This window comes from Mytilus trossulus, chromosome 6, assembly GCF_036588685.1.
Source record: "Mytilus trossulus isolate FHL-02 chromosome 6, PNRI_Mtr1.1.1.hap1, whole genome shotgun sequence".
Taxonomy (NCBI): Eukaryota; Metazoa; Mollusca; class Bivalvia; order Mytilida; family Mytilidae; genus Mytilus; species Mytilus trossulus.
The window spans coordinates 87,347,286-87,363,217 of NC_086378.1; the positions used below are offsets into that span (position 1 = coordinate 87,347,286).

General features: G+C 35.3%; 1 protein-coding gene across 2 annotated transcripts; it reads right to left on the minus strand.

Annotated features, from left to right (window-relative positions):
• Window positions 1–7,023: 7,023 nt before the first annotated feature.
• LOC134722114 (uncharacterized) lies at window positions 7,024–15,932 on the minus strand. Of its 2 annotated transcripts, none has more exons than XM_063585637.1 (3): window positions 12,196–12,295; window positions 9,887–10,042; window positions 7,024–8,512 (listed from the first exon to the last, which is right to left on the minus strand). In XM_063585637.1, exons 1-3 carry the CDS (start codon window positions 12,272–12,274, stop codon window positions 8,337–8,339), a joined length of 411 nt encoding a protein of 136 aa, XP_063441707.1. In that variant the 5' UTR covers window positions 12,275–12,295; the 3' UTR covers window positions 7,024–8,336. The 2 variants fall into 2 exon arrangements, with proteins under 2 accessions (XP_063441707.1, XP_063441708.1); XM_063585638.1 differs by lacking the exon at window positions 12,196–12,295 and adding an exon at window positions 15,598–15,932 and having other exon boundaries at window positions 7,029–8,512.

Below are 15,932 nucleotides of genomic sequence, written 5' to 3' on the forward strand. Positions count from 1 at the left end.
TTTTAATATCCATTCATGGAATGAGTTAGTATTAATTGTGATTATTTTGCCTTTTGTTTGTATAACCTTAACCCTGAAAGAGCCATACAGACAACAAAAATTGATTTGCCTTGAGAGATTCGCATTCCCTTTTCAAAACATGTATTAACTCTTGCATATCTCAGATTATCTCCACTTTTTCATTTATTTGTTGTAAATTAATTGCTAGCAAAATGGTCTTGTGCTTTTAAATCATATGGATGGCTTAACATGGTAGGGTAAATGCCTCTAGTGTAAGAGATTGTGGTTCGAAATCCTACTGGGTCAAACCAGAGATAAACAAAATATTATTAGCTGCTTCTCTGTAAAACATTCAGAAGTGAGAGCAAAGACTTGATTGGTTAGGAGTAAGATATATGTGTGTGGATAAGAAACCTGTCTTTATGTGCATTATCAAGTTAAATATCCTGGCCAGCCTGTGGTCTAGTACAAAACAGGTTATTTATATTCTGATTACACTAATATGTTTACGGCCTAAATATGCATTGTATTCGACACTGGACGTTGAAATTTCTCCCATGCTTTACTGGTCATGATTATATTGTGTTAAAAATCAAAGACAAATTATTACTGCAAGATCACAGAAACCTATCTATGTAAATGTGGTCAATGTCAAATTAACCCTGTAAGTCACAGAGACAGAAGTGTTCATCTTATAATCATTGCATACACCAAAAAAATTTTACATTCTGCTTATTGTCCAAACCATGAAAACATAACATTGACCAATGAAATCATGAAAATGATGTCAAAAGTTGGATGAGCCCTGTTGGACAGACCTGTACCCCTTCCAAACATTCCATGCACCAAATTAAGATGACCAATTGGTTAAAGTATTTTAGAAATAAATTTATCATTCAAAGAATATACTGACTTTTGGACCATAAAAATAAGGTCAAGGTCAGATAAACCTGCTGTAATACTTCACATGTATACCACACAATCGTTTCATGCACCAACTAGTATGTTGACATAATACTAAAATCGCCAAAGAAAGAACTGACCTCGAAAACTTGACATTGACTAATGAACCATGAATATGAGGTTAAAGGTCAGACACAAACTTTGACCTGCCAGTGTGCACATTGCAATCATTCCATGCACCAACTAAAGTTAACATCTGTGATCTAAGACAAGGAAATATAACATTTTTCAATGAACCATGAAGATAAGGTTAAGGTCAGACACTCTTAATCGGCCAAACAGAGATGTTCAGATTGCAATTATTTCATACATTAAGTATACTTAACACATTGCTCATAACATCTAAGAAATGTATACCATGAAAATACAGTGGCGGATCCAGGATTTTTCATAAGTGGGGACCCACTGACTGACATAAGAGGGGCCCGCTCCAGTCAAGCTTCAGTGATTCCCTATATAAGCAACCAAACCTTTTTTCCAAAAAGGGGGGCCCAGCCCCCCCCCCCCCTAAATCCGCCTCTGATCAAGAACAGCTGAACCCTGCCAAATTTGAACACTTAACAATCATTCCATACACTTACTATTGTTGAACTACTGCTTACACTACAGTATCTTAATTACTGCTACACTACAGTATCTTAATTACGAACATACGCTTGATCCCCGTAATGCATGAACTGAGGTCGAGGTCAGATGTAACTTTTCAAGGATGCTGTCTACCAATTAAAGTTATCTCATTACTGTGCCTCCTCGTGTGTTTTTTTTCCAACAATCTCGATATAGGGATAGTGATCAGTGATCATGCGACGGCGGCGGCGTAAGCTTAATCCTTAAAAAAGCTTTATATTTTAGAAGGCTTCATACTTACTTTTTTGTCGAGCCTGCAACTTTTGTTGCAGGAAGCTCGACATAGGGATAGTGATCCGGCGGCGGCGACGGCGTTAGCTAACTTGTTAAAAGCTTTATATTTTAGAAGGTGAAAGACCTGGATGCTTCATACTTTGTATATAGATGCCTCATGTAACAAAGTTTCCGTCAGTCAAATGTCTTTGCCTTCATTTTTATGGTTCATTCCATATCTCAGATACTATAAGCAATAGGGCTAGTATATTCGGTGTATGGAAGGACTGTAAGGTGTACATGTCCAACTGGCAGGTGTCATCTGACTTTGACCCCATTTTCATGGTTCAGTGGTTATAGTTAAGTTTTTGTGTTTTGGTCTGTTTTTCTCATACTTTATGCAATAGATCTACTATATTTGTTGTATGGAATGATTGTACGATGAACATGTCTAGCGGGCAAATGTCATCTGGCCTTGACCTCATTTTCATTGTTGAGTGGTCAAAGTTAAGTTTTTGAGTTTTGGTCTTTTTATCTAATACAATATTCCATAGGTCAACTATATTTGGTGTTTGGAAATATTTTATGATCTATATGTCAGTCGCACAGGTTTTATTTGACCTCGACCTCATTTTCACGGTTCATTGCTCAGTTTTAAGTTTTTGTGTTTTGGTCTATTTTTCTTCAATTTTAAGTAATAGGTCAACTATATTTGTTGCATGGAAGCATTGTTAACTGTACATGTCTGCCTGGCATTTTCATGGTTAATTGGTCTTTGTTTAGTTATTTTGGTTAATGTTAAGTTTTTGTGACAGTTTTTAATAAAGCTTTATACTTAGGACTATCAACATAATATCAATGATTAATAAAAAGGGGAGACATTTCAGCGTGTGCACTCTTGTTATATAGAAGCCTCATGTTCCGAAGTTTCCGCCTGTTACATGCCCAGTGTCCTTGACCTCATTTTCGTGGTTCAGTGACTACTTGAACAAAAGTTGAGAATTTTTGTAATATAAAAAAGAAGATGTGGTATGATTGCCAATGAGACAACTATCCACAAAAGACCAAAATGACACAAGCATTTACAATTATAGGTCACCGTACGGCCTTCAACAATGAGCAAAGCCCATACCGCATATAGTCAGCTATGAAAGGCCCAGATAAGACAATGTTAAACAATTCAAGCGAGAAAACTAACAGCCTTATTTATGTAAAAAAATGAACGAAAAACAAATATGTAACACATAAGCAAACGACAACCACTGAATTACAAGCTCCTGACTTGGAACAGGCACATACATAAATATGTGGCGGGGTTAAACATGTTAGTGGGATCCCAACCCTCCCCCTAACCTGGGACAGTGGTATAACAGTACAACATAAGAACGAACTATAAAAATCAGTTGAAAAAGGCTTAACTCATCAGATAGACAAAAAATAAAAGTGGAATGTTCAGTTCTTTTATTATGAGTAATAGGATAGCTGTATTTCGTATGTGCATACATTGCAAGGTCCTCATGCCCGTCAGTCAGTTTTCAATTGACCTTGACCTCATTTCATGGGTCAGTGAACAATTTTAAGTTTTGGTGGACAAGTCCATATCTCAGATACTAGCACTATAAGCAATAAGTTCAGTAGTTATAGTTAAGTTTTCATGTTTTGGTATATTTCCCCCATACTGTATGCAACATGCAGGTCTTCTATATTAGGTGTATGGAATGATTGTAAAGTGTACACGTCTAGCTGACAGGTGTCATTTAAAGTTGAGCTCATTTTCATGCTTAACAGGGATCAAATTTAAGTTTTTGAAGGGTTTTTTTCTTATACCGGTACTATATGCAATAGGTCAACTATATGTGGTGTATGGACATTTTTTATGATGTACATGTCAGTCTCGCAAGTTTTATTTGACATTGACCTCATTTTCACGGTTCATTGTTCAGTGGTAAGTTTTTGTGTTTTGGTACGTTTTTCTTAAACTATATGCAATAGGTAAACTATGTTTGCTGTATGGAAGGATTATAAGCTGTACATGTCTGCCTGGCATGGTTCATTTGATCTTGACTTCATTTTCATGGTTCATTGGTCAGTGTTTAGTTTTTTTGGTTAAGTCTGTTTCTTAGAAACTAAAAGCAATATGTCAACTATATTTAGTGTATTGAATGATTGTAAGGTGTACATGAGTTTCTTGTTTAGTTTAAATGACCTTGATCTCATTTTCTTGTATTAGGTTAAGTTTATGTGATAGTTGTAGTAAAGATAATATTTTGGATCATCAACCTTATATCAATGATTAGTAAAGAAGGTGAGACATTTCACCTCGTGCACATATGTTGATTATGTGATTATTTGGCTGTTTTCATAGTGATTATTTGATACCAGATCAAATATTTTATAATTATTTGATTCCTAGTACTTGGTCATCTAGGACTATATTTTTTATTAATAGAATTGAAAATGGAAATGGGGAATGTGTCAAAGAGACAACAACCCGACCAAAGAAAAAAAAACAGCAGAAGGTCACCAACAGGTCTTCAATGTAGCGAGAAATTCCCACACCCGGAGGCGTCCTTCAGCTGGCTTGTTTGAAAAAATAATGAATGATTATGTGATTATATTGGATTATATTTATGATTATGTGACTACCCTTACACCCCATGAGGGTCCTCGTTACTCATAATATGTGATAAATTCTTATAGTTTTTAAGCAGTCGCTGTACCATGAAAACAAGGCCAAGAACAATGGAAATAACTGAATCCCCAAGCCAATGATACATCGTAATGGTGTATTGACATTGACCATTTAAACATCCCCCCTCAAATTATCGAAACTACCAGATTCTACGGAATAAAAGAATCAAGGAATTGCGTGACCCCATTTTTATTTTTTATGATTAAAAGGGAAATGTGATTAACATAATACCATTAAAATCCTAGAACAGGGTTTTCCTATCTTTTATGGTAATATTCTCTAAAATACACTATAAAGTCTTCATTCACCTTAAAAGCTAACAAAACCTTTAAACAGACTATACACAAAGGATATTATTACGATACTGTTGTTAAGTCCTATGATTAGAATTTGCATTTTTTTTTATCAATATTGTTTCATTCATGGAGTCATTGTATTCACAAGGGATATTGTTACTATACTGTTGTCAAGTCATTAGAGTTTGCACTTTTTTTATCAATATTGTTTCATTCATGGTGTCTTTGTATCGGAAATTACATATATTCTAAAACCAGTTGTTGTCATGATATTGGTCATGCTGTTCGCGTATTATTTATGAAGCAATGATACTAAACCGGGGTCCCCACATAAAAGATGTTGTGGTTGATTTTCCTATGGTGAAGACATAGTCTTTTGATCAGGTCGGGTTTCAAGGACGCATTAAATTTGCGCCAATTTTTTTTACAAAATCCAATCTTTCATTTGCGATAAGGTTATATTTCATTTACGCATAATTTTTTTTAGAAAAAAAAATGCATTTGCGCCATTTTAAAGGTGACATATAACGGAAAAGATTAGAATATTCATTGCTTTATTGTATACAAGATTTTTTTGTTTTTAAAGTATTCCTCCTGGGTAGCCGTGTAAGAAAGTTCATACTTATTTCTTAATATAAAAAATGAGTCACTTAGGCTTGAAATTACATTTTGAGTGGACATGTTTTGGGTGTCAAGATGGACATTGTAGATTCTGGGTTAGTTTCCGATTGTTTTCTTTAATATAATTGGATTTTTTCGTATTTTTCATGTGGAGCTGAATATATGGATTTGGTTTCTGATGCTGTACAGCTGTCTATATAATGGCGTTCATCCACGTACACTTGTATTTTTGTCCATCTGATGAGTTTAGCCTTGTTCAACTTGATATTTAGAGTTCACTGTTATACCACTGTCCAGGGTTTAGGGGAAGGTTGGGTTCGCGTAAATATCCCGCTAACATGTTAAACATCGCCACATTATTTATGTATGCGCCTGTTACATATTTTGTTTTCGTTCATTTTTTTATACAACTAAGGCCGTTAGTTTTCTCGTTTAAATTGTTTTACATTGTCATATCGTGGCCTATTATGGCTGACTGCGGTATGGGCTTTGCTCCTTGTTGAACTGAGGCCGTACGGTGATCTATAGTTGTTAAGGTCTGTCGTTTTGGTCTCTTGTGGACAGTTGTCTCATTGGCAATCATACCGCATCTTCTTTTTTATTGATTGATTGATTGTTGGTTGCTTAACGTCCAGTGGCAAATATTTCATGCATATTCAAGACGAGAACAAGTTCACAATAAATACAAAAGGTAGGTTGATATGATAGAGGCCATCTGGGATGATGGTCGGTGAAATTTGAACTGCCACTGGAAAATGATGGTATCTTGGATAGGGACAGAAATTTTGCCTTGTAACAGGCCACCTACGGACCCCTCAAAAGAGTTGTTGCAAGGGTTCTTAACGTGCAAAGAGCGTGGCACTCTCTTTACACGAGACATCGGATTTATCGTCCCCAATCTGACCGGACGTGACTGCGGACTTCATACATCCCGCACAGCCAAACAGACGCCCCACTTCGGCAAGCGTTTTACTGCCGGTCGGGAGAAGACCAAGTGACTATATTTCTATTCCCCGGTCACCCTTGGGGACATCTTCTTTTTTATATTCATCCACTTTATTTGAACTTTGGGGGATACTGAGTATAGAATCAATGGCATTCAAATCACATCTCCTTACTTGTTTCCTTTGTTTTATGTTAGTTTTTGGTGTGCCTCTTACCGATCTTTTGAGTTCTATCAACTGTTACAGATTTTTACAGTTGTACTTATGTTACGCTGTTTCACCACTGTCCCAGGTTATGTGGTAGTTTCAAGCGCTCACAAACATAATAAACCCACCACTATCTTTTATACATGTCCCAACCAAGGAGCTTGTAGTGCAGCGGTTTTATTTTTGGGGTTTCATGTCTGTCATATTATTTTTTTTAAAGTAAATTTGTTTTGTTATATACTAGGTCGTCGGTTTTCTCGTTTGTATGGATTTTTCTGGTTGTTGAAGGTCCTATTCATATGATTGCATCTGATGGCTTACATTCACGTATTTGAACTTTGTTGGGTAGTTGTCTCATTGGCAATCATATCAGATCTCCTTATTTTCATAGTAATTCGTGAGAGCAACTGCTGTATAGAATTGATAAGATATATTGTGAAACAATTATTTATATTTAGACTTTTATTCCAATACATTACATAAATAGTTACAAAACTATCAAAATATGTACAAAACTAGATTCTAGTATAAATGTATATATTCTACCACTATGTAATGTCATATTGAGCTTCAACAGGACAAAACATTGAATGTCAAAACTAAATTAATTAACCTACTTAATCAAACACAACTTTTATCAGAGTAAAGACTTGTTTACAGATGGTTACATATAGTATAACATCAACAATTATATACATAAATAAAACTAGGGATGATATAAGGTGTCCCGGAAGGGTAGGCAGATCCCGCTACTTATATATCAATTATTGTCCACTATGAGTAATTAGTGAGTAGCGTACCTAGTACTCAAGATTTCATAGATTTGACAAAAAAATAACCCAGACAAAATTTTGTGTGCATATATATGTTACTGCAAAGATGTATAGAAGATGTGTTTCCATATAACTCTCAGTATTTACAAAAAAATGAATAATTAACTGAATTCATAAAGAGGTTGATATATTACAACCTTGAAGCTTAGTTAACCATTCATTATAAAAATAAACATTATCTCCTAGTTATTTATTTACAAATCCGTCTTCTTTGTTCATATGTTTATTTAGTTAGAGGTATTTGTCGTTAAAGTTGCTGGAAAGGGGTAAAGCTGCACATTATTTTAATAAATCAATAATATTTCCCTACAATTCAATAAGATTATTTTAATCTTGATTTTGCTTTTATGCAAATATAATGCAGTGATATTGTTTGCCCTGAATTACTGGAGAATAAAGGCTTTTCCTCAAGAGAAAAATCACAATTTGAAAAAAATGGCTTAAAATTATTCCCTAAAAGACAACTTTTTTCCCCTAACTGCACTAATCAGTAGTAATTGTGCATGAATACAAACTGAGAAAAACTCATTTATACATTTGTCATGCCTCAACTAACTTTATTTGCAGATTTGAGGGTCTATTTATGTATCAATACTGACGAGATGGGGTCTTATTTCAAAAGAGGGTTCTACTCTTAAAAGGGGGCCTGCAACTTGAAGTTTCAGTCCAATTCATGGTTTACTCCAAATTTCCCAATTTGACAAAAATGACGCATATTTTCCCAATAAAAAAGGGTAGAGGTAGTTTTGAAAAAAGCCAACATTATCACTGTAATTCATATGAAGATGAACGACAACTACTGTACATATATGGTGATATCTTAGCAAATGCAAATCTAAATAAAAGAGTGATATTGTCTATTATTGGTCAGAGTGATAGTGTTTGGTAAAAAGTAATCGCATCCCACTGATGTTCATGATCGCCTTCTATTGTATCTGGTCTATAACAGTAGTAATCTCTGGACTACAACCAAGACGATAAGTAATCCAAAATATACTCTGGGTATGTCTGTACTGTTACACAACTCACCGACACAGTCACAGACCTCTCCGTCACGACGCATCTCTCTACAACCTGATATCACGGATTCCACACACTCTCGTACCACGAAACGTCCTAAAAACAAAGTTTACATTTTAGTTCTTTTTGACAAGGAAACAATAACCTTTGAGGTGTTTGTATATTATTTCTTATTTTAAATCTTTACAATTTGACAGCAGTTGACCGGTGTTCAAATCTCAAAAATCAACTTAAAACAGACAAATAAAGGTAATTGAAAAACAAAACATGTGGAAATGGCATGAACTCCATAAGAAGCAAAAACGGATGGGTCGTCAAGATAGCGGTTTCCTGCTCTGCATGCATCACCCGTCAAACGTGGGAATGCGTCAGCTTGTAGAAAGATAATATTCATGTGTGTGCGTTTTTTTAACGTTTTATGAGAAAAGCCCGAGCTGAATGTGTCATGGGTTGGGTTTCACCAACTGTGATTGTAATTGTAGTGCTAAGACCATGCATATTTAACGCCAAACAACGTGTTTAAATGAATCAGAACAAATGCGTAATAGATCCAGCCTACCAACATTTTTATTGAACGTTTCATTCTTTAGAATAATTTCGGGCATTTTGAAATATGCATTTCAATTTTTCCAGCATTAATAATGCCTGAACCTTAATTGCAGGAAATTAAGAAAATGTCTTACAGAAATACTTAAATTTAGAAGATGCCTGTTACATATATACGATAGGATACATCTTTATTTAAAATACACTCTGTCGCATTCCATTGGCGGATTTAGGGGGGGGGGGGGGTCCGGGGGTTGGAACCTCCCTTTTTTGGGTCGATCAATGCATTTGAATGGGGACATATATTTGGAAACACCCCCCCCCCCCCCCATTTGTCCTGGTTTGGGAACTCCCCTTTTTGGAATGGCTGGATCCGCCCCTGCATTCAGATGTGAAACAAGAGGTAAAAAATATACAAAACACAGTCACATTTACACCAGGAGATCACAGTAGGTAAGAAATAAAATAAATTATATAAATGATTAGTATATACGTTATAAAACTTTACATTTGACATGAACAAACATACATTTTAGTACCGCCGTTACCTTAAGCTAATTTTATTATACAGTGCGAATGTAATCCTTTCATTGTTGTTGTGGTGGGATATTTTACATAGTACTCTGGAATGTGCATGATTTTGTATTGGTACATGAGCTAAACGTATGATTCGATCTTCAATATAATGCTGATTCTTTTGGGACAATAACGGTGAACTTTAACATTTTTTCTTTTGTAGACTGGGTAGCAAAAAGTTGATTTTAAATCTATAATCATTACTTTGACCATGCCGGTACCACTGTTACAATCACCAATATATATATATCAGACTACAAATCCAAGAAAATATGGTATGATACAACTCTCCACCAATGAATATATTGTGTTTACGTTATCAAAACTTTCAATGCACATAATAAGTACCTGCATAGTCTTCCACTGTTGTTTTCCTGCAGACCTGACTTTCCTTGCAGTCTGTTATCAGCTTTTTGTTTTCAGCTTGGACTTTAGTATATCCAAAGGTTTCTCCACATTGGCCATCTTGTCGTGAGTCACAGGTGTAACACTTCAACATTTTACCTACAAGTATATACACATTCTTAGTCATACTCATTGTATGTCTGATTGAACTTTTTAATCTAAATAGTATTTACTGACAAATTAATATCATGCACATACCATATATTACTGTATCCAGATGCTAACTCCTTCACAAACTTACCAGAGCGGTGACAAAAGCGACTGGTGCTATACTACTGGAACAAAAACTATATACTCATCATTCTGAATGGTGAACCTGCCAGAAAGGGGACATTGAATCCGATGTCTCAATATCTGTATATGCATCTGTAAGTAATCTCAACCTAATGTGGCCTGTTTCAAGGCTAAATTTCTAAAACTATATAAAAAAATTTACACGATTTTCTAACTTTCCCGCCTTTCAATCCCCTATTGGTAATTTGTTCTCGTCCTAAACACATATGAAATATTTGCCACTGGACGTAAAGCGAATAACAATTAATCCTGTTTTTATAACCTTCTTGGTCACTTTAAAAAAAAACAAGAGTGCGCACACTGAAATGTCTCGCCTTCTTTACTTATGACATTGATATTATGTTGATAGTCCTAAGTACAAAGCTTTATTCAAAACTGTCACATAAACTTAACATTAACCAAGATAACTAAACAAAGACCAATGAACCATGACCTTTTACTTATAGTTTAAGAAAAATAGACCAAAACACAAAAGCTTAACACTGAGAAATGAATTGCGAAAATGAGGTCGAGGTCAACTAAAACCTGCGCGACTGACATATAGATCATAAAATATTTCCATACACCAAATATAGTTGACGTATATAGCATATAGTATTAGATAAAAAGACCAAAACTCAAAAACTTAACTTTGACCTTTCAACCATGAAAATGAGGTCAAGGTCAGATGACATCTGCCCGCTAGACATGTACAACTTACAGTCCTTCCATACTCCAAATATAGTAGATCTATTGCATAAAGTATGGGAAAAACAGACCAAAACACAAAAAACACAAAAACTCAACTATAACCACTGAACCATGAAAATGAGGTCAAGGTCAGATGACATCTGCCAGTCGACATGTACACCGTACAGTCCTTCCATACTCCGAATATACTAGCCCTATTGCTTTTAGTATCTGAGATATGGACTTGACCACCAAAACTTAACCTTGTTCACTTATCCATGAAATGTGGTCGAGGTCAAGTGAAAACTGTCTGACAGACATGAGGACCTTGCAAGGTACGCACATACTAAATATAATTATCCTATTACTTATATTAAGAGCTGAACCATGAAAGTGAGGTCAAGGACATTTGACGACCTACGGAAACTTCGTAACATGAGGCATCTATATACAAAGTATGAAGCACCCAGGTCTCTCATGATATCGCGGGTCCGTGACTGAATTAAAGTATATAACTATGCGCAAGACTTATTTTTGTATTAGTATTGTCATCTGATAAAGTCATGCCGATTATAAGATAGTTATCACAGTTGTCTCTGCTTTCAAATCTTTCTGTTTGAACCCGTCTAACTGGAACTTATCAATTATTGGTAATATTAATTATTTGGAAAACAAAAGGTCCTGGGATGGAGTATTCTTTTAATCAACAGTATTGTCCTATATTAGTTATAAATAAAGTTGAATTCTTTGATTCGCTGTTTTACGTCATGCCCGCTAACAAATTGATTGATTGATTGTTGGTTGCTTAACGTCCAGTGGCAAATATTTCATGCATATTCAGGACGAGAACAAGTTCACAATGAATACAATAGGTAGGTTGATACAATCGAGGCCATATGGGATGATGGTCGGAGAAATTTGGACTGCCACCGGAAAAAGAGGGTATATTGGATATGGACAGAAATTTTGCCTAGCAACAGGTCACCTACGGACCCCTCAAAGAGTTGTTGCAAGGGTTCTTAACGTGCAAAGAGTGTGGCACTCTCTTTACACGAGGCATCGGATTTAACGTCCCCTTCTGACCGGACGTGACTGCGAACTTAATACATCCCGCACAGCCAAACGGACGCCCCACTTCGGCAAGTGTTTTACTGCCAGTCGGGAGAAGACCAAGTGACCATATTTCTATACCCCAGTCACCCTTGGGGATCATCGCTAACAAATTGAAAACTGTACCTATACGCCTTATTTTTAGTATTCGTATTAATTGTTATCTTATAAAGTCTTACTGATTAAAATACTACAATAGGTAACCATTTGACAATTTAGTAGTGTCAACCCTGTGATTATGACCCGTGTATATAGCATATCCTGAATACACCGTTTGGTGGTGCGCCTGTCAAATGCAGAACGTATAGATAAGGTAATAGGTAACAGATGAATATACTATTGGTATCGGTTTCGGACTCGACCCGGAACTTCTTAATTATTGGCAATATTAATTACGTGGAAAACAAAAGGGCCTGGAGTGGTGTAATTTTTAATCTACACATTTGTACTATATTAGTCATATATAAAGTTGAATTCTTTGATTCGTCGTTTTTACGTGATGACGGCTGACAAATTGGACCTCGTAATTTTAGTATTATAGATACGTGAGTAAATGCCTCACTGGATGACGAAGCTGATGAATGCAAATTTAATTTGCATTGTCAATACGAAAACGTCATTTCAATCATGATATAAACATAACCCCTACTTTGTACAAGACCAAAAGACAAACTAAGAAACAGATTATTATGACTCCGAGCCTACGACTTATTGCTCTTCACACTCCGTATGCTTAGCGGATAGCTAGAACATACCAACTAATTTCCAAGTCTGGTTTGACCTCCCTAACATGAGGCGATTAAACTACCACGACACAACCGAAGCGGTCCCTTATTGAACAGGAGAAAAAAGCCATAAAAGTGTTAGATACAATTCTTTTATCATATGTAAAATTATCGTACGGAGACCTTCACTTTCACCCCTAACAATACTGATGTAGCATATTCTATAGAATAACCTCTAAGTAAATAAGTCGATGAGACAACTGTCAACCATGCAGAGGCTAATGTCGAAGAAGAACGCAACTATAGACTTCGGTGCGGCATTCAAAAATGATCAAAACATATATATGAGAGCTATATAAAGGCCCCGAAATAATTTTTGTATTCAGTTTAAAAAAGAAAACTAACAAGCTGGTTTACATAAAAAAACATTTTCGAAAAACAAATATGATACACAACAACAAACAGACATTGAATTACATACTCCAAACTTCAGAGTAAGTTCGATTCATTGTTAGGCGACTCTTAGGCCTAAATACCAATACACCAGTTGCTTCCGAAGCCGAACCATCTAATACATCTACATAATACTTCTTAACTTCAATATGTTGAAGATTACAAGAAGGCACATGCTAGGGAAACAAATTAAAACTAAACATATTTACAATAATTGCAAGAAAAAACATTTTTTTTAATTTTTTTTTTTTTGTATATAGTTAAAAACATGGTTTGATTTAGCAATACATATGTGGTTTTGCACCAGACTTAAAAGCTTCTAAGTCTGGGCTACAGGCTACTTGGTATGGTAGGGTATTCCACAACCTTATTGTTCTAGGAAAAAATGAATACAAATGATAATTTGTGGGAGAGAATGGCTGTATAAATTTATGTTCTTTGGATGGTATTAGGTATGTATTTACTGGGATGGAGACTAATTGGTGTTGAATTTTGTATAGCATGGTGACGGATGCAAGATTTCTTCTTTGTTGTAATGTTGGCCATCTTAGATGTTCAAGCATGGCTGTTACACTGCTTTGATAGCTGTATTGGTTGAGTGTATACCTGGCAGCTCTTCTCTGTACCATTTCAATTTTATGTATTTGTTGTTTCTGCCAGGGGTCCCAGACGACACTGCAATATTCAATTTTTGGTCTTACGTATGTTTTGTAAGCCAGTTCTTTTGTTTTTATGCTGTTAGTTTTGACGTTTCTTTTTATAAATCTCAGTGATGCATTTGCTTTGTTCGTGATGTCATTTATATGAGAATTCCATGTCAGATCGTTTGTGATGGAAACGCCAAGATATTTTGCTTTGTTTGTTGATTTTAAAATATGATTATGTAATGTGTATTTATAGATGATTGGTTTATGTTTTCTTGTTATGTGGATGATTTCACATTTGTCTGGGTTGAAGGACATAAGCCATTCTTGCTCCCATTGTTCCAGTTTATGTAGGTCTGATTGAAGGGTGTGACAGTCATCTAATGATGAGATTGTTAGATACACAATAGTGTCATCTGCAAAGAGGCGAACATTACTTTTAAGGTTTTCTGGCATGTCATTAATGTAAATTAAGAACAGGCATGGCCCGAGAACAGACCCTTGGGGAACGCCTGACAATACAGGACAACTATTTGATGTGTGACTGTCAACCACCACTTTTTGTGATCTATGCGATAACCATGCCTCTATCCAATTTGTTGTTATGTTATTTATTCCCATGCGTTTCAGTGTTAGGATAAGTCTTTGATGGTCCACCTTATCAAACGCTTTTGAGAAGTCCATGACAACTACGTCAGTTTGTTTACCGTTTGCCATGTAATCCAGTATTTGCTGTGTAAAAGTTAAAAGTTGTGTTTCACAGCTAACTTTTGATCTAAAACCATGCTGCAGTGGATATAGTAAATCGTAAATGTCCAGATGTTTCATTATGGATGATACTATTATATGTTCTAGTGATTTACTAAGGATACAGGTTAGAGAGATGGGCCTGTAGTTTTCAGGTTTAGATTTTGCTCCCTTTTTGAAAACTGGTGTAACCAAGGCCTCTCTCCAGTCGTTTGGTACTGTGCCTGTATTTACTGATGAATTAAACAAGTCAGATATTATAGGTGAGATTTCATGATGAACTTCTTTTAGAAAATGAGGTGATATTTTGTCTGGACCAATAGCTTTTGATGGGTTTAAGTTTTTTAGTAATTTAGATGTTCCTTCTGGGGTGATGTTTATTTGCTTCATTTCAAGTTTATGTGTTGCGGATTTTAGTTCACAAATGTGAGATAATTTCAAAGGTTTAGGTGTGGTAAATGCTGAGTGAAACTGATGGTTAAGTGCTTCAGCCTGATCTTGGGGGTTTGTTTTTGTGATACCATTTACCTTTAGTGGTGATACACCTATATTTTCACTTTTTTGGTTTTTTATGAATGACCAAAATTTTTTGCTTGGTTTACTGTCTTTCAGTTTACTATCTTCGATTATAATGTTTTCTATGTAGTTCCAATACGATGTTCTAAGCTTTTGTTGTACTTGGTGTTTTAAGGATCGGTGCTTTTTGATAGTATCCGATTTTTTATCTGATTTTGTTGCCTTTATTTTCTTTTTAATATGATACTCTGTTTTAGATTGAGTAAACTCGAGGACAAATATCACTACAGAAATCGCTCCGAAAGCTAACAAAATACGATATTATATATTACTGTCCTAGAATGACCTCTAAATGCCAATACAGAAGTTACATTCACTGGCAACACGACTTATATATGACATAGGCTTAGGAATAATTAATATCGATTCAGAAGTTTTCAATTTGCTATTTTCAAAGCCCACTTCTCCAAATCAAATAAATATATAGTAAACTTACCTTCAACAATATTCGCTAGGAAAATTATAACAAATGCAAATTGTGTAATCTCCATCTTAAGTCCTTAGCTATCCAATAAAGCTATGTCTAACACATATAGATGTAAACTTGATCCGATCAATCGATACACAATGCTTTGGCTCTGATGGATTGATTCTGGGATAGTTGTAAGCTTAGGAAGTTCCGACTAGTATTTAATGCAATTAATATTCAATCAATTAATTTACTGCGAATCAGCCATTCGTATCTTTTTTATAAACACTGTTTACTGAGTATTATTGTTATGAATTTATCTCTCTTATCAAAAATGCCCCTCAGAAAGAGACACCTATATA